This window comes from Eupeodes corollae, chromosome 1 (assembly GCF_945859685.1).
Source record: "Eupeodes corollae chromosome 1, idEupCoro1.1, whole genome shotgun sequence".
Lineage (NCBI taxonomy): Eukaryota > Metazoa > Arthropoda > Insecta > Diptera > Syrphidae > Eupeodes > Eupeodes corollae.
The window spans coordinates 18,206,560-18,232,328 of NC_079147.1; the positions used below are offsets into that span (position 1 = coordinate 18,206,560).

Consider the following 25,769-nt stretch of genomic DNA (forward strand, 5'->3'; position numbering starts at 1 on the left):
AGAAGAATCTAAGGGTTTTGTTTAGGTTGGGGGTAGCAGATAGGATCTACAGTTGCGTATTTGTATTTATAAAAAAGAAAAATATCTAAAGACAAATTAAAGTACTCAAGCCCCAAACTTTTTAAGGAATAAAAATACTTATGTACATACTTTTTCATTATGTCTGTGATGAAAGAGTAATAGAAACCAAAAAAACATACTGCCACTTAAATGGACAGAGACATTGGGCAGGTCCAAGCGACGTAAGGGATTTGAAATTAAGTTTCTAACATCTGATTGGCCAGCTGCCAAAATATTGCCTTCCAATTAAGCAACTTTGTTGGAAAGTTGACTGGAAAGTTATTCAAGAAAAATATAAAACCTATCAAGTCAACTCATGTCATAATGAAAGGTGATCATGTTTTTTCATTCAACTGAAAGCTGAACTTTATTACTCTAAGATTTATTTATTTTCTGCACAACTTTATTTAATCCTTTCTGTAAAATGGTTTCTTTGTTGACCTAATAATAATTAGAATCCGTCGGGTTCTTAGCGGTGTTCAAATGGTTGACATGTGCATTCAAGAGGGCAAAAGCGTCCACAGGTTTTCTCAAAACCCACCTCTGTCTATCAACTCCTACTCTCTCCTCCCCGCGGTGAACATCGGGTGCCTAGTACCTCAACTGGAGATAGGGTTCCAACCCCAGGGTAAAGTTGTTGGGGGCAGCAAACGAGAGAGGGGGGAGGAGTGTTTCCACTAAGGCACCTCTCTACTTAGTGAACACCTTATAGGGCTTCTTCGACAAATTCGGAGCACAGGCCTGTAAGGAGCGGTTCCTTGGAGTTATACTAGGGATCTGGCCCTCCAGGTTGGGGTTGTGCCGTCGCGTCGGGGTGAATTCCTGTCCACGTAAAAAATACCTTTAGTTGCGAAGCACCAACAAGCCTCGGATACGGACGGATTCACTGTTGACAACCCACGCAAACGAAATAAGGACAACAAACTTAGGATATGTACGTAGAATGTTAGGCATTAACAGACCACGTGCAGCCGAACAATAAGCGGAAGCCCTGAACTGCTGCAAGGCAGATATTGACATGGAAATCTTCTGATCAACCAACCGTCAACCAGATTGACCACATTGCGATCGACGCACGACACTTCTCCAGTATACAGGATATCCGAACATAACAACATAAATGTGGTTCGTAAATTTTACCAAAAGGTAAAAAAAACCTCCCAAGGGTACCAGCCACGAACCGAAGCCTGTAAAGACGATCAGGGGAACATCGTAGTAGAACCGCAGTCGATGCTGAGAATATGGAAAGATCACTTCTCCAAATTATATAACGGCGATGACGAAGCGAATTCCGCTGTAAGAGAGATAGAACCACTCAAACTCGGCAACACAGATCAACAATTCCGCCTACCCGACCTTGACGAAGTGAAGACAGCTATATCTAAACTTAAGTCAAACAAAGCTGCTGGAGCTGACGGCATCGCTGCCGAACTATTCAAAGCAGCAGGCGATGACTTGGCAGGGAGCATGCACCAACTTATCTGCAGAATATGGTCGGAAGAAAGCATGCTCGATGAGTGGAATCTCAGAATAGTGTGTCCGATACATAAGAAAGGAGACTCTCTAAATTGCGCTAAAACGACAGAGGCATCAGTCTCCTTAACCATTGTATATAAGATCTCCTCTGCTGTATTATGTGAACGTCTAAAGCCGTTCGTCAACAACCTGATTGATCCTTATTAGTGTGGCTTCAGACCAGGAAAGTCTACTACCGACCAAATATTCACACCTCGGCAGATCTTGGATAAGACCCAGGAAATTCAAATCGATACCCACCATCTCTTTATCGATTTTAAAGCCTCGTATGACAGCATCTATAGGGTAGAGCTCTACCGAGCAATGTCTAGTTTTAGCATCCCTGTCAAACTTATCCGTTTGTGCAGAATGACGATGGAGAATACACGCTGCTCTATCAAGGTCAGAAAAGATCTTACCGATGCATTTGGTGTCAAAAAAGGTTTTAGACAAGGCGATGCACTGTCATGCGACTTCTTCAACATCATTCTGGAAAGAATTGTGCAAAACTCAACCGTCAACACTAGAGGCAGAATCTTCCAAAGGTCCATCCAATTACTCGGATACGCAGATGATATTGACATACTAATTGGAAGATCAAAGCGTGATATGGTGTCAAAATTGGTATTTTTCAAAAGATGGTGCAAGTTTTGATTTGATATTTTTGAGCATGTTCTCTGTTCTCGCAGAGATGGCAGAGTGGAGGTGCTTCTTAATTGAACAGGTGCTTGTGTGTAATGTATGAGTGGCCCAGACTGAGCCTGATGTATAGCTTTAGTTTTTTTTTAAAGATATGTTACTGGGATAGATTGCTCTGTCCCCGTTTGGATTTAGATTTTTGTATAAGTGGTTGTAGATTGTCCAAGATTCTTTTCTTTTAAACTTCCAGTTTTCTAGAAGTAATTTGGTAGTATCATTTTTATTGTGTTGAGAAAAGGCTTTCAATGGTTCTTTTTTTGCTGATTTGGTTTCTGCGTCAGCTGCTTCATTGCCAGCGATTCCAACGTGTCCGAGAATCCAGATGATTTTTACAGTTTCGGGATTTATGGATGGTGTCTTATTGTTTCTACTATTTCAATCGAGTTCGAAATTTTTTCTATAGCCTTTATAGTTGAAAGGCTATCCGAAAATATGATCGTTTTTCTTTCCTGGGAGTGTGTTATCGCTTGGTATATAGCAAACGTTTCGGCAGCAAAAGTGGATGTGTAAGAGGATAGTAGCCCTTTGGAGACAATAGAACCGTTGGTGCCAACAACAGCAAACGAGGTGTACGTGTCCCCTTTGGATGCGTCTGTTAATAGTAGTTTCCATCCAAGAGATTTGTGGTTCTGCGATGTCTTGAAAAAGTGTTGTGTACATATCATCAGAGGTTGAATTTTTTGGCTAGTTACAAAGTTCAGTGTTTATGTTGTTACTTTGAAGAATTCAAGGTGGTTGGCTATTCTTTTCGTAGTTTTTGAATAGAGATCGGAACATCAAAGTTCTTTGCGAACGTGAGTGCCCTACATAAAGTTGATTGGATTCTTTGATGTCTCTTTCCATTCAAACTTTTTTTGACTTCTGGATGGATAGATGTTCTGTATGAAGAATTTATTTTTGTAATTTATTTGGCCGTGAGAAAGTCAATTCTGTGCGTTAAATGAGGAAGCCCAGTTTTTTTTGTATAATAAACACACACTCAAGGGGATATTACTACCCTTATTATGCAAAGGCACAGTGTGAGCACTAGGAAGAGGACAGAGGGTTAAAAAGGAGATGTCGGTGTACATTGGTTTTTAATTCCTGAATATTGCAATGACTAGGAGTGTGGTAAGGCATTCCAAATTCGCGTAGTACGGCTAAAGAACAAATCTCTGTATTTGACAGTACGGCCGAAATTGGGCTTGAGAGTATACTGATGAGCATATCTAGAAGCGCGAGTATTACGGTTGAATTGCTTAAGGGGAGGAATGCAACTGGCTATTTCCCTAGAGCATAACCCGTTAAAATAACGGTAAAAAAGGGTCAGACAAGAGACCTTACGAGGATGTTCAAGCGAAGTAAATAAACTTATGATGATATTATCATCTATCAATTTAAATGCTCTACGTTCAATACTATCCAAGAGGCTTAAGTAAGTTGCAGAAGCAAGAGCCCAGAGATGGGAGTTGTACTCAAGGTTTTGACGTATGTAAGTCTTGCAGATAATAGCCAGATCAGAAGGGATAAAATATGTCTTGCATCGCCTATAAGGAAACCCAAACACCTTGCGGCATTTTTGGCGACATCGCGTATGTGATCATTCCACAAGAGATGGTTGGTGACACACATACCGAGAATATCGAGCTTTTCAGTCTCATTGATTAATATGTTAATGATGGGTGTTGAGCATATGGCTCTCATGCAGCTTCTGGTGGCGGGATGGTAAGGTGTTGTGATATGAACCAGAGATGATTTGGAGCATTTTCCGTAGATTGTAGCAGGTTCAGACGACATAAGGGACTTGAAAGTTAGGTAAGTTTCTATTATCTGATTGGCCAGTTGCCAAAAAATTGCTTTCAACTAACCCAACTTTATTGCAAAGTTGACTGGAAAGTTAGTCAAGGAAAATCTATGAAGCTAAAATACTCCATTACTACAAGCTAACTGCACACTAAATGGGAATGAAATGAAAGTGCGTGAAATGATGCAAAAACCAAACACATTCTCACATTTAGTGTTCCGGCCCATCAAAATGCTTCATTTTAGTCCTCATGCACATTTAAATGCTTCAAAGATAAAGGATCACGATGTTTCAATTGTAGTGATTTTGGGCATCTATCAAAGAAATCCCCTGAAAAAATCTCGAAAGTAAACAGAGTTACCACGCCGACGGTTTTAGTGGAATTAAAAATCAATTTTTTTACGTTTAGTGCTCTTATCGATACCAGTAGTCAATTGTCACTTATTAAGAAGTCAATATTTGACCGTTTAGATGAAAAAGTCGAAAACTCGGGTACTCTCCTTGCCGGCTTGGGCCAAGAGATTCGACAATCGATTGGTTCCTTGAAGTTATCAGTTATGGTTCAGGACACGACATATACGCTTATTTTTGATATCCTAAACGATGAATGGTTATCAGAAGATATATTAATATGTACAGAGATTTCAAAATACCCAAATTTGAACATTGAAAATGGACAAGTCAAATTAACCCCTATATTTTCAAACTCATGTTGTGCTACCGATGTTTACGAAAATGACATCTTTAAAATATACGCTAATGTTATGAAAAGTTAACAAATTTGTGATTTTGATGGCATTCAAAATGCTGAAATAAAAGATAGTCTCAAGAATGCCATTAAAGCTTATAGACCACAAAAACCGGAAAAGTCATGTGTCCAAATGAATATTGTGTTAGAAAATTATAAACCTATTTATCAACGCGATTTACGTTTTATGTGACCACAGAAAGAAAAAAAAACTTTTTATTTATTTTTTATTGGGCCACAGGCCTCTTACGCTTTATTAATTAATATTAAATATAACAAACTAAGAAACCAGAATGATCCGCCGTCCAAGCGTCGCTGCGATCATTGGGGTTACATACGTATTATTGGGCTCCGCTGATCGGTTATGACTTTGCTTTTATAGTCTTTTAATGCTGACATTGCATTTAGTGGGTGATTGAGCTGTTGACCCTTTATTGCTGATGCCGCACTTATTGGTTGGAAGTGCTGTTGACCGTTATTAGCCGATGCTGCACCTTTTAGTTGATCGTGCTGTTGACCCTTCATTGTCGACGCTGCACTTATCGGTTGAATTGTAGTTGCTGCTATATCATATGTAACTCCTCCTCGGTTTGAGTAAGAATTCTCCTGAATTCTATAATTTACTTGTTTTACATTGTATGTTTTATTATACATTTTATTGCAAAAATAGGTTATGCTTACTGATATACAAATAATCATTATAATCATGGTAATGTTTATTACATATGATATATTTTTATGAAATCTTAACTCATTAATTTCTTTTATATTTTCAAAATTATTTAAAACAATATCATCAAAAGTGATGGTTTTCTTAAAGGAAGTATTAAAATTATTTTCGGGGTAAAAATATTTTTCTTGAACAATTGTTTTGTTATTATAAAAAATTTCTTTTAGCAAATATATTTGACAATTAAAAAAATTAATAAGATAATTGTTGTTTAATACAATTTCTCTGTCATCACAATTATGTTTTAATTTTTCTTTGTATGCATTTTTTACAATTAAAGTTTCATCATCTATTATTTGTATTTGAGTTTTGTTGTTATGTCTCAATTTACAATCTTTAGTTAGGATACAATGTTTGCTTGGTTTTAATTGTTGCACAGTTACATCATTTTGGTATACAAATGTTTTATTATTAATTTCTATTATATATTCGTTTTCGTAATCAATTTCAAAATGTTTATCATTTGGTAAAGGTAAAATTAACTTTTGTTCTACTGTTACATAATTTCTTGGAATTTTAATGGCGATTATGAGAAATTTGTTTTTGTATTCTAGTACACCCATTTTAATTAATTTAAGTTTATGCAAATCAATTTCATATTCATTTAGTTCTTCCAATGTCAATATACTGGGGTGTATTATATTATATTTTGCTGATACAACATTATCTTGAATTTGATTTACTTTATTTTCTATAAAACGTAATTTTGTCATTTGATCTAAAAATAATTGGTTTTTTACAATTTTTGAGATAGAATTTTGTATTCTGTTATAAGTATTCAGTATTTTTTCTCTATCATCTAAAATTGTTTTTTTTAATGTTTCTATCGATTCATTAAAATTTTTATTTATTTTAATTTGTTCATTTATTACATCAATTGCATTATGGCTGTTTTCTTCTGATATTCTTAAATAGTTCCAAATTTGTTCCCTATCTTCATTATCCATGGTTCCGAAGAGCCATCTTTCTACGTTTCCGACTACGTTTATTAAACCTCGTCTAAATCTTCTCTGTTCTTTAGGTGTAATCGACTTAATTTTTGCTATAATTGTTTCTATTTCTTTAAATATCATATCTTTGTTTTCGATCTGTAAGTGTTTAATGTTAGTTTGTATGAGTGTTATTGTGTTCAGAATTTCTTCTGGGTCTATAATATGTAGAATTGTATTTGTTTGGTTAGTAATTTCTAGATCTTTAATTTTTATTTTTAAATAACCTGTTTGTTCATTAATTAGTGTTGTTTGAAGAATGCCTTGTGTTGTTTGTGCTACTAATAGTACTAGGAGCATTATTACCTGAAAATTTATAAGGTCTTTTAATATTGCTAATGTGTACGTTATTGAGATTTTTAATTTTATATCTAGGTTGTTCTTTATGTCGAACATTTTTGTAATTTTTGATTGGTCCTACTTCTCTTTTTTCTGAATATGTTTCGCGTTTTTCATTAAGTTTGTTAATTTTCTTAACTTTCGTTTGTTGGATTCTTTCATAAAGTACTAATTCATCAATTTCTTCTTTAGCTATTTTAGGTGTGGTTTTTATCGTGGAATGATATCTGTTGTTATAATTATCTAGAACTAATTGCAATTTCATTTCTATTGATAAATCTTTTTCTTCAATGCCTGTTATTTTTTCTAAAATAGTTGAGTGCAATCTTTCAATATCCGCATTCCCTGTGTGGCTATTAGGTTTCGTGAAGTGTATTTCGACCTCGCTTCTATTAAGAAAATCTAAAATATGTTCTGATTTGAATTCATTATCTGATATTATTTTTTTTGGTTTACCGAATTTTGAGAAATGTTCAATAATAATTGCTTTTTTACTTCTCCAATTTCTATCGGTTATTACATACCCTACCGCAAATTTTGTAAGTTTGTCGATTATAGTTAGAAATGCTTTTTTCTCAATGTGAAATATATCTAAATGTATTATTTCATTTTTATGTTTTGGGGTCTCTGTTAAGTTATATTTTGGTTTAATGGGATTCCTATCGTATTTTATTTCCTGACACTTTTTGCAATTGTTAATTACTATCTGTATTTGCTCGTGAAGTTAAGGGAAAAAAAATTTTTCTTTCAGCGTGTAGTATGTTTCGTTTATACCACTGTGCATAGATTCTTTAGTGTGATAGAGGGAAATCTGTTTGTGAATCTCCTCCTCGGTTTTGATTTCGGCTGCTCTTTTAGTACATTTAATGAATTTTATTTTGTTGTTCATGGAGAATAATTGAATTATAACTTGTTGAACTTTATTATAGTCATGATCTTCTACCTCAGAATATATACCTGTTGTTCCTTTCTTAGTTACTCTAATTAGAACATCTTTTATTTTGTCCACTCCTTCAAGAGGATTCAGATATATAATTCTACGTTCATGCAATATTTCTATTTCGTTTGTTATTCTACTGTAAGTTAGGATTAATTGCGTTTTATATTTGTTAACAATTTCCTCTTTTATTCCTATATGATCTAAATGCTGTTCCTCGACTGAATGAATTGTTTCCGTAAGCTCCATATTAGATTCTGAATCATTATCCTCGTTTATTTTGGGAGTGTTTTCTAATCTACTTAGGAAATCTGCTACTTTATTCTCTTTCCCTTTTAAATATTCGATTTCAAAATTATACTCTTGAAGTTTCAAAAGCCATCTTTGATTTCGTTGGGAGATCTCCTTTCCTTTATATTTGCTATTTAGATATTTTATTGGAATATGATCAGTTACAATTTTAAAATGATTTCCATATAAATATGGTCGATAATAGTTGACTGAGTAAACAATTGCCAGGAACTCTTTATCTGTTACACTGTACTTTTGTTCGTGTTTATTAAGGGTTCTGGATACGAAGCATACCGGGTGCCCGTTTTGAGATAGAACAGCGCCAATGGCATAATTGCTTGCGTCTGTTGTAACTACAAAGGGTTTGTCATATTCGGGATATTTTAAAATTGGGTGTGAAGTTATTAAATCTTTAAGGTTTTCGAATGCTGAAATATATTGAGGGTCTTTAATATTAATTGTTTCACCTTTTTTCAAATATCTTATCATAGGATAAGCAATCTTAGCATAATCCCTTACGAATTTTCTGTAGTACCCAGTCATCCCTAGGAAACCTTTAAGTTGTTTCTCTGTTTTTGGTATCTTTAAGTTATCAATTTCTTTTACTTTGTTAGGATTTGGTTTAATCCCTTCCTTAGTCAAAATATGACCGAGAAATTCAGTATCTCTTTTCATAAAGCTACACTTATCTGCTTGTATTTTAAGGTTATGATCTTGTAATTTTTTAAATATTTTTTCTAGAGAATGCATATGTTCTTCTAATGTTGTAGAGAATATTAAAATATCGTCTAAGTAGACTACGCATATTTTATTTATATAATCACGTAAGATATTGTTCATAAGTCTCTGAAACGTTGCAGGTGCATTCTTTAACCCGAATGGCATCCTGATGTATTCATATAGACCTGCTGGAGTAACGAACGCTGTCTTTTCAATGTCTTCTGGTGCAACTAAGATCTGGTGGTAACCTTTTGCCAGATCTAATGTGCTGAAGTACTGTGATTTCCCTAACTTATCCAATATACTGTCTATATTGGGAATTGGGTATTTATCATCTACGGTTACTTGGTTCAACTTTCTATAATCAACGACAATCCTGTATTTTTGTATGCCGGTATTGTCAAGTTTTTTCGGAATAACTATTATTGGTGAACTGTAACGACTGTTACTCTTTCGAATGATTCCTTGTTTCTCCATTTCTTCCATCTGCCTACGTACTTCGACTTCATGTTTTGGTGGATACCTATATAGTTTAGAGTTAATTTGTTGGTCTGTAGTAGTTTTTATTTCGTGAACTACTGTAGTAGTGTTTGTTAATTGATCGCCTTCTTTGAAAATCAATTTTTTATATTTATTTAAAAGCTTTTCTACAGACTCTTGTTCTATTTCATTGAGGTGATTTGTTTGAATGTTACAAACTTCACTTGTTTCCAACACATTAACTTCTTCAAGTAATGTGGTTAGGAATGGAAGATGTATACCATTTACTAAAATAACTTCCTCATTTTTTAAGTCTATAGTTTTTGCATTGTTCCTTATCCAATCCATTCCTATTAGGAAATCGTAAGGTTTATTTAATTCTACTTTTGTCCATTTCATTCTTGCATTGCAAGGCTGATTAAATTGTATTGGACATTTTGTTTTTACTTGTGCTGTTTCGTTAACAATACCATTAATAGTATTAATTTGAATTGGTGTATCGTTAATATATTCGTAAAGATTTGAGGGAACTCTAGTTGAATTTAATAGGCTAATGGTTGATCCTGTGTCAATCAATGCTATATAGTCTGTTTTTTCAAAAGTTAATTGTATGCACATTTTTCTTGAATCCGAGGCTAGTTGATAAAAAACTCGTGATTCTCTATTTGATTGGTTTCATCTTTATTACTTAAATAGTCTACTTCCATAGGTTCTATTCTAGCCTGTCTTGATCTAAGTTGACCTGAATTTTGAATGTTTTGGGGATGGTTATTATACCCATTATTTCTAGCTTGGCCTGATGCATTATTATTTCTTATTTGTCCTGTCGGGCTATTCCCATTAGGTTGATTTTGATAACTGTTTCTATTAACTTGATTTTGATTCGTATAGTTGTTGTTTCTATTAGGATATTGATTAGTGTAATTATTGTTTTTAAAAGGATTTTGATTAGTGTTAGTATTGTTTTTATTTGGATTAGTGTAATTGTGTCTGTTGTTTTGGAAATTTTGAGAAGTTGTGTTTTGGCATTGATTTCTAGGTTCAATGTTGTGTGTTCTATCTGATCGTAAATTATATTCATCCTGACCTATATATTTAAACAAAATTGTTCTAATTTTTGATAAATTGTATTCATTGTAAATCTCTGCAGCTAAAGCTCCTGCTGTTACATCTTTTATTTTTAGAATTAATGCATTATTTAGACAGTTAGCAATTTCTAAACCATTTTTATTGAATGTTGCACATTCTGTTATATAATTAATAATATTTTGTATCTTATCTAATAATTGACTTATACTATATACCTTTATACTATTAATGCTTCTCAGGATTGTTGCTTCGTCTTTGGTTGGCCGGAAGTGTATCTTCAGTTTTTGCTTGCATTCCTCCCACGATGCTGGTGCTTCAATTGCTAGGAAGTTCTTTGCGATTCCTCCGATTTTCTCATTGTAGACAACAGCAAACACTTCGTTAATATTTACCGGTCCAAATTCTTCTATAATTGGGTCTATCGTCGCGATAAAAGAAGGTAACGTGCCTTGCTTTCCCGTAAAGTTCTCTACATATTTTAAACGTTTTTCTATTGTACTCTTATGTTCCGCACTGCATTATTCTGACTGTTTAGAATTTCAGTCAGTGTTAGTAGACATTGTTCCATTATAGGTTGTGCCATTTTGGTTTTTTAATTTTTTTAAAATGATTATTAGATTCTTACAGTCACTTTATTATAATCACAGTTTTCACTTCGATAACACAAGGTTTTTGGTGTTTTAATTTTTTAAAGTGATTATTAGATTCTTACAGTCACTTTATTATAATCACAGTTTTCACTTCGATAACACAAGGTTTTTGGTTTCGGATGCGATTATTAGCTTCTTAAAGTCACTTTATTATAATCACATACACTTTGATAATCCGTGGTTATTGTTTTTTATTGAAAAGTTTATTTCTAAAACAAAACACTGAGATTTCTTTTTTTTTTCGTTTCACTATCCTCTAATTTATATTATAGAGGACAACCGACTGCGCCATTTACGTTTTATGTGACCACAGAAAGAAAAAAAAACTTTTTATTTATTTTTTATTGGGCCACAGGCCTCTTACGCTTTATTAATTAATATTAAATATAAAAAACTAAGAAACCAGAATGATCCGCCGTCCAAGCGTCGCTGCGATCATTGGGGTTACATACGTATTATTGGGCTCCGCTGATCGGTTATGACTTTGCTTTTAAAGTCTTTTAATGCTGACATTGCATTTAGTGGGTGATTGAGCTGTTGACCCTTTATTGCTGATGCCGCACTTATTGGTTGGAAGTGCTGTTGACCGTTATTAGCCGATGCTGCACTTTTTGGTTGATCGTGCTGTTGACCCTTCATTGTCGACGCTGCACTTATCGGTTGAATTGTAGTGCTGCTATATCATATGTAACTCGCGCGAGGAGATTAGCTCCAAAAGAGAAGAAGATAGTTCAGTTAGAAATTGCAAAATGGTTGGACGAGGGTGTCATTGTCCCCAGTAACTCTGATTTTGCAAGTCCCATAGTGCTCGCGAAAAAAAGGATGGTGCTTACCGCGTATGCATTGATTTTAGAAGACTTAATACGAAAATTATAAAAATACGATATCCCCTTCCGCTTATGGAAGACGTTCTCGATGAACTTTACAACGCCCATGTATTTACTACTTTAGACTTAAAAAACGGTTTCTTTCACGTTTACATTGCTCCCGAAAGTAGAAAATATACCTCTTTCTTAACACCTGATGCACAGTACGAGTTCTGTAAAGTGCCGTTTGGTCTTTGTATATCTCCTTCTGTTTTGCAGGAATATATTAACCAAATTTTTAAAGATCTCATTTTGAAAAAGCTAGTGCGCATTTACGTGGATGACTTTATAATCGCTTCGAAAGATGAATACGAAAATTTCGATACATTATTGTTAGTTTTATACGTCGCAGCTAAAAACGGTCTTCAATTTAATTGGAAAAAATGCAAATTTATGTTACGATCTATAGAATTTTTGGGACACATTGTCGAACACTGTACGGTTAAGCCCTCGATCGAAAAGACGAAAGCAGTAAGAAACTTCCCTGAGCCTAAAAACGGTAAACAAATGCAAAGCTTTCTCGGGTTAACAGGTTAACAGGAAAATTCATACCCAATTATTCAAGAATTGCGAAACCCCTATCAGATATGACAAGTAACTCTATGTCTGTATTTCGTTTTGGACATGAGCAAAGATCCGCGTTCGAACATTTAAAAGATCTTCTGTGTAATGACCTTGTCTTAAAAATCTTTAATCCAAATTTAAAAACCGAATTACATACCGACGCCAGTAAGATAGGCCTTGGAGCAGTCCGACTCCAACTTCACGATAGTGCTTTACACCCAGTGTTTTATATAAGTTTCAAAACTAAGCCTGCAGAAGAAAAATACAGCAGCTACGAGCTCGAGGTACTCGCTGTAGTAACTCTTTGAACAAACTCCTCGTTTATCTAATGGGACTAAAATTTAAAGTTTACACTGACTGTTAAGCGTTTCAGATGACTATGAAAAAAAGAGTTATGTTCACGGGTGGCGAGATGGGCTCTACAACTAGAAGAATTCGATTGCGAGGTTTTGCATAGACCAGCTACTGCCATGAAACATGTAGATGCTCTTAGCAGAGTACTTACTATAACAAACGTCGAAACCGGAATTTTACATCGTGTCAAAAACGCGCAAAGCAAAGATGAAACTTGTAAATTAATTTTAAATGTTCTGCAACGTGATAGCTACGAAAACTACATTAACAGAAGTGGTGTTTTGTACAAATTCCTCAAAGGTTCTTATTTACTTGTTGTCCCGAATCAATGCCCAAAAGGTAGAAAAGATCGTTAGGCAGGAATATTACTTCGCTTGTATACAAAAAAGAGTTGCAGACTTTATTTCGAATTGTGTGTCTTGCATTCTTGCAGTAAAAAAGAGCGGAAAACAGGAAGGTTTTCTAAACCCTATAGAAAAGTTGATATACCGCTACACACCTATCATTTAGACCACCTTGGCCCGATGCCCTCAACGGCTAAAAACTATAAGTAAATATTTTGTGTAATGGATGCTTTTACAAAATTTGTGTGGATTTTCCCGGTCAAGACAACAACGACGGATGAAGTCCTTAAAAAGATGATATTCCTTGAAGACATATTCGGAAATCCACACCGAATTATAACGGATAAAGGTGCTGACTTTGTATCGACAGCATTCAAAGAGTATTGCGAGCAAAGAAGTATCCAAAACGTTCAAATCACGACTGGAGTTCCTCGGGGTAGTGGTCAGGTGAAACGTATGAACCGCATTATCATAGAAATGCTCACCAAACTATCGATTGAAAATCCGCTTAGATGGCCAGAAAACGATGTGCCAATACCATATTATCCCATTATCTTCTGTTAATCCTTGGCACCGTTGCTAAATCATACGACAGTCAAATAAACCACCAGCTAGACAAAAAGAACAAACGACCAGACATAGAGGAAATATATTATATAGAGTCCCGACTTAATGGGTTTGCTCTTTTTCGGCCTACAAGCTAAATTGTAAGGATTTTGTCCATAAGGATAAGCATGTGTTAGTTGTCCCGTGCATTTCTTATGGGACCACGCCATTTTGAATGTAGTTGTTATGGAATTTGTGCCCATATTCCTTAACCGCTGGGGAAAAAACAATGAGGTGAACTCAGCCGTTCAAAAAAGAGATCCGTTGAATTCAAGAATTGAAAAATTAATGCAATATTTTAATAAAAATTAATTTTGCAACTTCTTTTTAGTGAAAACAGTGCTAAAAATAATATTTAACTGCTTTTGGCAAACAAATTCTATGATTTTTATGAAAAGTTTAGCTAAAAACAAAATAAATCATGCTAAAAGTATAGGCGCACCCCAGAACTGCAATGCGAACGTGGCCCAATTTGAGTTGTACCCAGTTTTGACAGATGAACAGCGAGGTAAGTATTTTGACAACGAAAATTAAAAAGAAAACAAAATACAATTTCTGCGATTTAAATTTTAAATAAATCAAAACAAAAGCGAAAATTAATAAAAACAAAGTTGTTAATAGTACTCCTGATTAACTGTTTTATCCATATTATATAAATAATTTCATACAAAATGATCCAGAGTCAACTATTTCATCGATCTAAAAAGTGCCTTCATTATATACGAAGAAGTACCTATATCCCAACGTAACTTGGCTCTAGCTGATAGAGGATTCTTTCAGGATCTCTTTCCAGACACCGCTGGGTAAGTTGTATATTGTTTTGTATGTTTATAAAAACTATAAGAAATCGTAATGAATTATATTCTGTTCTTCTTAAAACGGTAGTCCGGAAATGACAAAACTTTTCACAAGGAAACAACAAACAATCTACTCCGGCTTTGATCCAGCTCCCGATAGTCTACATGTTGGCAATCTCCTGTTAATAATTGGACTTCTGCATGGCATCGAGAAAGACACAATCCAATTGCGTTAGTTGGAAAAGCTACAGGTCTTATCAGTGATCCTAGTGGCAAAACAAAAACAGAACGAAATAAACTACGGTCGTCGGTCGTTGAGACAAATTAATTGCTATAGAAAAACACCTTGATAGAATATTCATTATTCAAGAATCATCGGGACCTTTTTGACAGGTCACAAAAATTCCATAAGTTTCTTTTTAGCCGAATCCCCCATTTTGCTTTTTTTTCTCCACTCACATGTATTCACCGATAGCGAATTTGAGAGAGTTTACCTCGAATTTGAGAGAGTTCACCTTGAATAAAATTTGAGTGTGTTTCAGGTAGGACGGGTACCGGTCGGGACTCTAGATAATATATTTCCTCTATGCGACCAGAGATGAACAATTACGAACACGCTACGGTTACCACATCATCGCGACGCATCGACCTTTTCTTATTATTTGCTAATTTTGCTTAAAGTTTAACTTTAGTGTAATATTTTTCACAACTTTATTTTAATTTGAATTTGTACTTATATTTTAGTATTCAAAATAAAACTTTGAAATCAGTTTTACTGAACTAAACTGTCTTTTCTGTCGGCGCACCCCTCCCACATGTATGCTTCCATCAATCAAGAATGTTATGGATGAGGTATTTTTCGATTATAACTCATTTTTTAAATTTAATATTTATTAATCAATCAATTGAAAAAATCATTAAAAACAAACTATAAATATACTTGGAGTAATTAAATCGACACAGATTTTAATTAGTTGCAAAAAAAATATTTGAATTCAATAAATTGCGCTCGCGCCCTTAACTTGATGATTGTTTGAACACATCTTTGATACAATATTCTGAAAATTAATTATGAAATTTATAGAATTTCGTAGTGATTGCTGTAAATGAGTGAATTAATTTTATTAAACTGATGTTGAACATGCTTTATTCAAGACAAAAATGTACATTGGTTCGCTATCAACAAAATGAAATGACTGCAAAACTAAATCTTAAAACTGAGTTTTTCATCGAAAACGTAAAAAGAAAAATCTGAAAAAACTTATTAACCTCCCCATTTTGTTTTTTGTTTGTTTTCACATCTATTCATGGACTAATTGTCAAAATTACAAATACAACAATGTAAACAAACGGGTTTTGGAAAGTGAAACGTACGAAAGATTTCGATCTTATTAAATGGAGTATTTTTGCTATAAAGTCAAGTCAAGTCAAGCTAACGTATGTCAAAATGACAATTAATCATGTCTTTTCATTCAACTCAAAGCTGAACTCTATGATAAATTGGCAGCGTTCAATTGAAATCAATTTTCAAGTTTCTTGAAATGCAACCAGGTGCTGAATCAGCTGTTTTGTCAGATACCTACATACCCCAGAAATTGGGCAGGATCAGGTAACACAAGAGACTTAATTTACAGTCAACTTCATTCTTTGAACGTACGAGTAAATTTTGACCAAAGCAACTAGTTAGTTTTTCAAGGGTCATGAATTTCAAATTAAGAACTTTACTTCGCAAATCTTTACTTAAAGTTCATAGTGTGACAATTACCAACAAAATTATTGTATACAAAATACTCCTCCAGGCAAGCTACAGGTCCAACACGATTTATATTTTGTATTGTAAAGAAATATTAGTTATTTCTTTTCCAAATTTACAAAGAACTCTTATACAGAAAGCATTAAATGAAGTTGTGCAGAAAATAAATAAATCATAGAATAATAAAGTTCAGCTTACAGTTGAAAGAAAAAAACATGATCAACTGTCATTTTGATAGAAGTAGACTTGACTTAATAGCAAGGGAGATTTTTCTTGACTATCTTTCCAGTCAACTTTCCATTAAAGTTGCACTAATTGGAAGGTAATTTTTTGGCAGCTGGCCAATCAGATACTAGAAACTTGCCTTACTTTCAAGTTCCTTATGTCGTCTCAACCTGCTCATTCTTGGATACCAATCGATTCCTTTTTTGGCATTTCAGTTGTTTTTGATCAGCTATTATTTTACACGTAAAACACTAACAAAAAGGTATCCGGATACCCTATCTGTCTGAGATTGAACGCAGCCATTTGCTTTCTACACAATTCCATTTCATGTTTTGTGTTAAAGGGTTGCTTGTCAAATTGAAAAAGAAAAAGAGGCTGGGATGCCACCCACACTGATAACTTCCCATTCCGTCTTCCGATTTGTCTTGCTTAAAAGTTTGTCTATATGTACTCGTATCAATTTCTACCAAATTTTGTAGATTTTATTTTTTATGAAAAACGGACTGTTGCATTTTTATATACAAATTACTGAATATCGAAAACAATATTTTTGTGAAATAAAATAAGTTTGAAGTCAATATTTTTAATTTTTGAAAAGCTATTTGAGTCGAAAGTAGATTTTAACCAAGTCTTAGTATTGTTTTTTTTTAGAGTTTTAGTTTTTGTAAAAAAAACTGTCAATTCGATTTTTTTCAAAAATGTATTGTATGTTGAAAACAATATTTCTAATTAATAAAATTAGTTTAAAGCCAATATTTCAAATTTTTGAAAAGATATTTGAGTCGAGAATCAATTTTTACCAACTTTTGTTAATTTTTTTTCGGTTTTTAATTGTCAACTGTCAATTCGATAATTGTCAACTGTCAATTCGATTGTTTTCAAAATGTTACTGAATGTTGACAGCAATATTTTTTAAAAGAAACAATTAGTTAAAAGCCAATATCTCAAAGTTTTGAAAAGATATTTGAGTCGAAAATCAATTTTTACCAACTTTTATTAATTTTTTTTGAGGTTTTTATTTTTTGTAAAAAAAACTGTCAATTCGATTTTTCTCAACATTTTTCAGACCTGTTGAAATCAATATTTCTTATAAGATAAAAAAAGTTTGAAGCCTTAATTTCAAGTTTTTGAAAAGATATTTGAATCGATATTCAATTTTTACCAACTTTGAGTAATGATTTTTTTAGATTTTTATTTTTTATAAAAAAAACTGTCAATTCGATTTTTCTCAAAATTGTATCAGATGTCAAAAACATTATTTTTCGTTGCACAAAATTGTTTTGGAGATGAAATAATATTTTAGTCATAAAGTTTTGGAGGTGACAAATTTTTTTTTCAGTTTTTTTGATTTATAAAAAAAAACCGTTTAATGGATTTTTTTCAAAAAATATACTTCGTTTTTGGTTCGTTAGATATTTAGGGTTAACCAAAATGTTCAACTTTTTTTCAAACTGCTATGGTAAAAAAAACCACCCACGCAATTTTCTTGAGAGCCCTTTCTGCATCTTTCTGTCTTATTATCTGTATAACAAAATTTATTTGAAGAAGCTATGGAAGATGAAAAAAACGTCGCGAACGTACGGACGTACGAACGTACGTATACACACGCACGCACAGACATCTTTATAAAAATCTTTTTTTTTCGACTCTAGGGACCATGAAACGTCCAGAAATGTCAAAATTTTCAATTTGACAAATCGGACCCATTACAATAACTTCCAATGGGAAGTTAAAAAAGTAATATTTTTTCACAATATAAAATGCCAATCGTGACGGATTTGTAGCCTGCCTGAGGAGTGTTTTGTAGACATTAATGTTTTTTATAGTTTATGTACTATTAGCTGAAGTTAGTGCTTAGTGAAGTAACCTTATACTATTTTAATAATTTCCATCAAAGAGACAAAAACGCAAATTTAAAAGCTTAAGTTGGATTTAGAAACTTGTGCTTTATTTATTATTACTCCATCTAGTGTGGAATAGATTTTCTAATGGACACAGGTTAGGACGATGGATAAGCTTCAGGTCAGTTAGTCCTAATCAGAAAAATCAATAATAGAGTTGGTATATTCTTGTTCCTAATCCCTAATACGCCGACGCGTGATGTCAAATCTATTGTTTATGTTTATTTTATATACATAATATTATGTGCATATAAAAACAAACAGCTAGACCCGGTCGGTGTCTGTCTGGTGTTGTATCTATCTCTCTCAAGTTTCTATCTTATAGAAGTTAGCTTGTTCTAGTATAAACTGTATCTTGTATCTTGAATAAATTTGTAATAAAAAAATTCGTATTATTCAAATAAATCTAACTCCTAAATGGCCAAATCAAGTTACACAACTGAAGACCACATACAAATGTTAAAACTCTATTATAAGAATAATTGTTCCTTGACACAAACGTTGCGTGCATTGCGTCCCCTATACAGCAAGCATGGCGGCCCTTCGAAGTCGACTGTCCAACGTTTAGTAAACAAGTTCCAGAAGACTGGTTCGGTAAACAATCAGCCAGCAGTGGTGCGCCAAAGAAATGCAAGATCTCTCGAGAATATCGCCGCGGTTCTTGAGAGTGTGCAGGAAAATCCGAATCAGTCGATTCCAAACCGCGCGAAAGAACTCGGCCTCTCGCAGACTTCCACTTGGCGCATTTTAAATCGTGACTTGGGTCTGAATATTTCAAAAACTAAAAACCCGTTCATTTCCATCGTGAACATGGACATGGACCCATTGGCTGAGTTGATGCAATGCGTTCAATTTGCCGCTTACAAACACAGAGACCAACGCAGAGAAGATCCCAATAAGACACCATTCATAAATCATCCTATAAACGTTGCAACTATATTAGCTGTTGAAGCTGGCATTGAGGATAAGGAAATTTTGCAAGCGGCTCTTCTTCATGACGTCATTGAAGATACAGAAACTACCTTAGAGGAAATTGAAGTAGCATTTGGAAAGAATGTCGCTGACATTGTTAAGGAAATAACTGTTGACAAAAGTCTACCGGAACCAGAACGAAAAGAACTTCAAGTTGAACTTTCGAAAAAATTAACCAAAAATGCCAAATTAGTTAAGTTAGCTGATACAGTGGATAAGCTCAGGGATTTACAAAATGTCCTTCCAGATGGATGGAACCAAGTAAGCTATAATAGTAAATTTCATCCTATGCTTTACATTTGATTGAAACAAGTACATACATATACTACAAACATAAATTTGTTTTTTCTTTGTGTTTACTTTTTTTATATAGCAAAACGTGGATGAATATTTCGCTTGGGCCGAAAGAGTCGTTTTCAACCTTCGTGGGACCAACGAAGTTCTGGAATCCAAACTTGAAGATATTTTCAGACAAAAAAATCTACTCCAATGAACTACATACATATAATGTATCCTTCATTTTAATTTACTTTTAACCATTCCTAATAAATGTTCTCAAAGAAAATTTGTTTTGTTTGAACTTTAAAAACAAAAAATACTGGTTGACAAAATTTTGGTACTAAAATGGAATTAAGCTTTTCTGTAGGACTTTTGTGGCATTAGGTCTAATACGGCTTCAAAATCAAAATAAATTTTTGAGGTGGATTAAGGCGAAAATATTGAGTGGGAAATAATACTGTAATCGAAATACTGTAGGTTAAAATACTGTATATCAAAACACTGTATTACGAGTTACTGTAGGTGTCAAAATTTTTTCATACAATTCTGTAAAAACTTGTAAATTCTTAAAATGGACGGAAAAATCCAAAGAGCACACCATTTTAAATTATCAAAACATATTTTTGTCTTCAGCCTAGTTACACCATTTTTGAATACAGACTTTTTGGAAAAAGAAAGCTTAAGTCGAAATTAGTTGTTTTATATTTTTATTTTTTAAGATTTTGAGCTTTTTCAAAAATCAAATACTCACAAAGACCGGGTGACTCCTTTTTAAGAACTAGGTAAAGATAAATTTCACTGTTGATACAGATTTTACAAGATTACTGCCCCGTTTATGGTTGACAATCTGTAAATCAAAGCCCTCAACAGAACGTGAGCTTCCTGGTGTATACATCGTGACAAGTGCTTATTATCATTACCCTTTTAATGTTCATCAGTTGAGTTTAGTGAGTGAACCAAAATTAATCTTAATGTACCTTCCAAGCAATCACTATACCTTCCAAGCCGTTTTGGGGACTTTGCATGGTATTTTTCAGCTAGCAGTGGGAAAAAGTCGTTCCTAAATTACACCGCTCAAACTAAGTATATATGGTGTCCCAAACTCAACATTTTTGGGGTTGTTCAAGTAAATTTAGCTGTGGATATGACTCAAAGGTAATTACCTGGTGAAAACCTAGTAGAAGCTTAAAAAATTAAAGTGTGTTTTAGTAAGTATCTACTTAACCTATTAAACACAAGCTCACATAAAATATGCGCTTAATATTTTTGAGAAAAAAGATATCATAACAATTTTTCAAATACTTTTTATTGACAATCTTTAAATTTACATTCTCTACGAGACATTTTTCAATGAATTCAAAGCAAAGTATCAACAGAATTTTTTCGTACTTAATTCTGAAGTACTTTTGATGCATAACTTCTTAAATTTTCAAAAACCATTACACTATAGTAGCCCTCTTCAATAAAACATTGAAATTGCAAAACGTGTCATGGCTCGACATTTTTTTTTTTGAAAATATTATTAGGGAGGTTAAGGGTAGTTTGAATCCGAATTGGAAGCTTTCAAAACATGTGCTAGATGCACATGCATACAAGCAAACAACTGCATTTAAATGCAAGGATGTTAGTCTCATTTCAAAGAGACGTAGAATACCAATACTGGTATAGTGTCATAATACAAGCATTTGTTACTATTGGAAGGGGGACCTCCATTACCATTTAGACGGGTGTGGTAATTTACTAAGTAAAAAAATGTGCGCTTTTTTGATTAAATGTTTAATTTTATAGGATTGGGATTAATCCTTTTTTTTAATGCAAATCGCCATCACGCCGGCTGCACTTCCGCTTATGGATTCATGCGCAGTTTGACTTGATTTAAGCGGGCTGTAGACATTCGAAAATGGTGCGTTTTGTTCCGCGAATTGGTCACACTATTGCTCGGCTATCGTAATAAAGCACTGCCATCTTTTGACATTGAACAATACTAGCTTCAGGATCATTGCCATACTAAGGTAGTAACCTACTTCATGTCCGAAATATGGAGACACCTTTAGAACTTGATTTTTGTATTTTTTTTATTTTGAGACCGTCGTTTAGTGAGCCACATTAAGACGAATATTTTATTTTATTTTTTTGACGAAAGTAATTTGGAAAACATTTGGAGAAATTAAGTAAACTATTTTCCTAATTTAGAGAAGTCTATATGATAAAATATCGAAAACACTTTTCCAAGTTTTGAAAAAAACCTGAATTTTGAGAAATCCACATTTAAAGTATTGTACTTGTGCCTGTGTTTCGCTCTTCTTAACCTTTTTAGGAAAAACAACTCCGTGTTTTTCAAAACACTTTACATAGAGGCGAACAAACAATATAAACAGCTTTTAGTTCAAAAACGAAAACTTTATTTTAATGGTGTAGCAACCGGTCTCTTATCATGTAAGGACTCAAAAACATTTTGGTCAAAGGTGAGGTTGCAAGGTAGCTGTAAAAATATTGCATCTTGGGTGTTGCCAGTTTAAAAACTTGCCGATCACTTCAAAGTTCTTCTGAACCCGTTATTGGTTAAACAAACGTTCGAATCTGTTTTACCTTTTGTAAAAATTCCGGAACTTGATGGACCAATTTCAATGAAAGAGTTACAAGATACTTTGAAATCAATGAAAAATTATAAGTCTGCGGGAATCGACGGTATTCAGGTTGAATTTTACAAAAACTAATCAGTAAATTTTTTGGCTCATATAATTTTATTCTTTAACAGACTTTTTGAGGCAGAAGGAGTTCTTTAATTTATAATATATCGACCCTAGGCTTTTCAAAAAAATTTCTTAACTAATATAAGTTTCTTATAACCAATATCTCTGCTGCTGTATGGAATGGGAGTAGAATGTCTAATTTCTTCAATACAAGTGCTGGTGTTCCACAAGGCTGTGGATTAAGTCCATTAATGTTTGCACTATATATTGATGACGTATCGAAAGATTTCCCTAGTGGTTTTAAGGTTGGTGAAACATGAATAAAAATGCTCCTATACGCGGATGATATTGTACTATTGGCAGATGATCCTATAGCTTTGCAGTTGCAAATAAAAATGTTCAAGTCGAAAATCATGGTTTTGAAAATACTCATCGAAGAGAAACTTCCCAAGATAAATGGTTTCTGGAATGTGAACCAATAGAAATAGTAAATCAGTTCAAATACTTAGGTTTCTTGATAACTCGTAACCTTGATTTTCGCTCACATGTAAAAGAAAAATGCACTGCAGCCAAAACGGCAATAAATCTTATGTGGAGTAATTTCTTTTGCAACAAGTATGTGGGTGCAACTGCTAAATTTATTTGTATCCACACTGAATCCGGTATGCCACAAGTATTTAAAAAATCTAAAATCAAATGCTGATTATATAATAAAAGTTATGAAAAGGCCTGACTCAAATCTTCAAAAACAGATATTAAATTATGTTCTTAGACGTCAAATATCGCCTTTGAAAGAATGGAATGATCTAGCTTTTAAACACAGTGTAGACTTCGACCTCAATAATACAGCCCATAGTTGTATAGCTAAAATAGATGATTCCCTGTATTTGGAATGTATGAATAGAGCGCAAACATCGACAACTAGGCTTATGTACAGTTGTGTTCAAAAAAATAGGAGTGCCTGTTCTTTTGATTAAATCGTGACTCAAAAGTTGTATAATTTTTTTAAATTTATTTTTTCTTTTGTACAAAATAGGTAATCCAGTCTTTTATTATTATGCTTTAAAACAAATAAGGTAGTAAAAACATGAATTGTATCAAAATAAAGCCAAAAAGAATTGTTCAAAATAATAGGAGTAAACAAAATAAAGTATAAAAAACTAAAAAAAAATATTCAATATTAAGATTTTGTTGTCAGTATTTTGTGGAAAATCCTTTGTTTTTTATAATTGCTGCACTTTTGCGTGGCATAAAATTCACAAGGGCCTGACAACGCTCAATTGGAATTAGTTCCATGTTTCCTCGACTGCGTCTCACAACTGCCTCGAATTCAGGGGTCTTCGTCGAGAAACACCCTTTTTCACATTTGCCCATAAATTTTCTATGGGATTGAGGTCAGGTGAATGAGCTGGCCAGTTCATGACCTCAACCCCATTGACCCGAAACCATTCCTTGGCAGACTTACTGGTGTGTTTCGGGTCGTTGTCATGTTGAAATACCCTTAACCGGCATATTCCAACTCGCATAAGGCAGCATCACACTGGACATTATATCCACCGAGGCTTAAACTCGGAATTTTCTAGACGTCGGACGTATTGCCTAGAGCCAGTTCCACCGAATAAAACAATTTTGGTCTCATCAGTCCACAAAATGTTTCGCCATTCCTCTGTAGGCCAATTAGAATGGCTTCTTGTAAATTTCAAACGAGCGGCTACATGTTTTTTTTGTAAGCATCGGCACTTTTCGTGGACTGCGAGCGGAAAGATTGTGTTCCACCAATCGCCTTCTTATTTTTACACTACTTAATGACAGTCCTAGATCTTCCTGGATCATCTTAGAGGACGCAAAAGGATCCTTTCGGCTGTAGCGAACAATACGTCGATCGTCATTTTCACTCGTTTCCCGTTTCCGTCCCCGGGTTTCGACATTTTGTTCATATTTTACAGCATTGGCGATCATTTGATCAGAGCACCCCAACATCAACTTTATATCCTACCAGATCTTTTTGGGAGGATAGGACATTCTTAGAGGATGAGTCAATCCACTTTTACACAGATGGCTCAAAGACCAAAGAAGGGGTTGGTGGTGGTGTGTACTCTGAACGACTGAAATTAAGTCTCTCATTCCGCCTTCCCAATCATTGTAGCGTGTTCCAGGCGGAACTTTTGGCGATTAAGGAAGTCTTGTCTTGACTCAAAGAAAACGTGATATCAACATCTGATATCCGTATTTTCTCCGACAGCCAGGCCGCTATCAAATCTCTGGACTCAGTCTTTACAAACTCTATAACAGTCCATAACTGTCGATCATCTCTAATGGAGATGGCGCAACAGTTTAATATTCACCTTTGCTGCTTTACTGCTACTAATGCAAGACGCTGTAAGGAGGGCAGGCACCAGGTGGACCAACATCACCACGTGTCAAGCCACAAAAAACATCTGGCCAACAATGGATTTAAAACGTTCAAGGTGCTTGCTCTCTCTAAGCAGATCGCATATAAGCTCGATAATAGGTGTCATAACCGGACACTGTCTAATAGGAAAGCACACCACGAGACTAGGCGTATTCTCAAATGACGTTTGCAGAAGCTGTATGGACGAGGAAGAGGAAGAAACGGTTCTTCATCTTCTCTGCGCATGCCCTACTCTAGCTCGAAAACGCAAGAATTACCTAGGAGAATTCTTCTTTAACGATCTAAACGATCTAAATCATATCGGTATAATCAGCGTTTCGTAAGGGACTCTAACTGGTTCCATTGAGCTTAGGAGGAAGCCTCAAGATTCATATGGTATCACAATGGGCCATTAAACTGGCCTAAGTGTGTCCGTTCCATCTTGGACAGCCACTATAACCTAACCTAACCTAACTATTTAATATTCCTATTTTAATTTAGTTACTTACAGTTTTTTTTTTTTTGTTACGTACAATATAACTCACACTCCTATTATTTTTAATAGCCTGATTGAGAGTAAAGATCATTTGATCTCTGGTTAAAAATTTAAACGGTTATGAATTGCAAACCAGTTCATTCTTTTATCATCTTTAACGTCCCGTTATACTTACCGATAGAGAAATGGGCTGATTACCAGTATACACATGGTAAAAAAAACACTTGAGCAAATCTTGTAAAAACACTCCTATTATTTTGAACACAGCTGTAACAGCATTAAGCGCAAATTTTATTTTTTTGACGTAAATAATTTGGAAAACATTTAGAGAAATTTGGTGAACTATTTTCCTAATTAAAAGAAGTCTATATGTTGAAATATCGATAACTCTCCAAGTTTCGAAAAGCCTAAATTTCGAGAAATCTAGGCTTCTTCAAATTAGGAAAATTTAACAATTTTTTTAAATTTGAATACATAGATCAAATTTTATTTATAAT

The 25,769-nt window shown here is 34.0% G+C and overlaps 1 protein-coding gene across 2 annotated transcripts; it reads left to right on the top strand.

The window, feature by feature from the left end:
• The first annotated feature begins 18,731 nt into the window (after positions 1-18,731).
• On the top strand, positions 18,732-19,977 carry LOC129942697 (guanosine-3',5'-bis(diphosphate) 3'-pyrophosphohydrolase MESH1-like). Of its 2 annotated transcripts, none has more exons than XM_056051744.1 (2): positions 18,732-19,686; positions 19,786-19,977. In XM_056051744.1, exons 1-2 carry the CDS (start codon positions 18,858-18,860, stop codon positions 19,797-19,799), a joined length of 843 nt encoding a protein of 280 aa, XP_055907719.1. In that variant the 5' UTR covers positions 18,732-18,857; the 3' UTR covers positions 19,800-19,977. The 2 variants fall into 2 exon arrangements, with proteins under 2 accessions (XP_055907719.1, XP_055907718.1); XM_056051743.1 differs by having other exon boundaries at positions 18,732-19,673.
• The last annotated feature ends 5,792 nt before the right edge of the window (positions 19,978-25,769 follow it).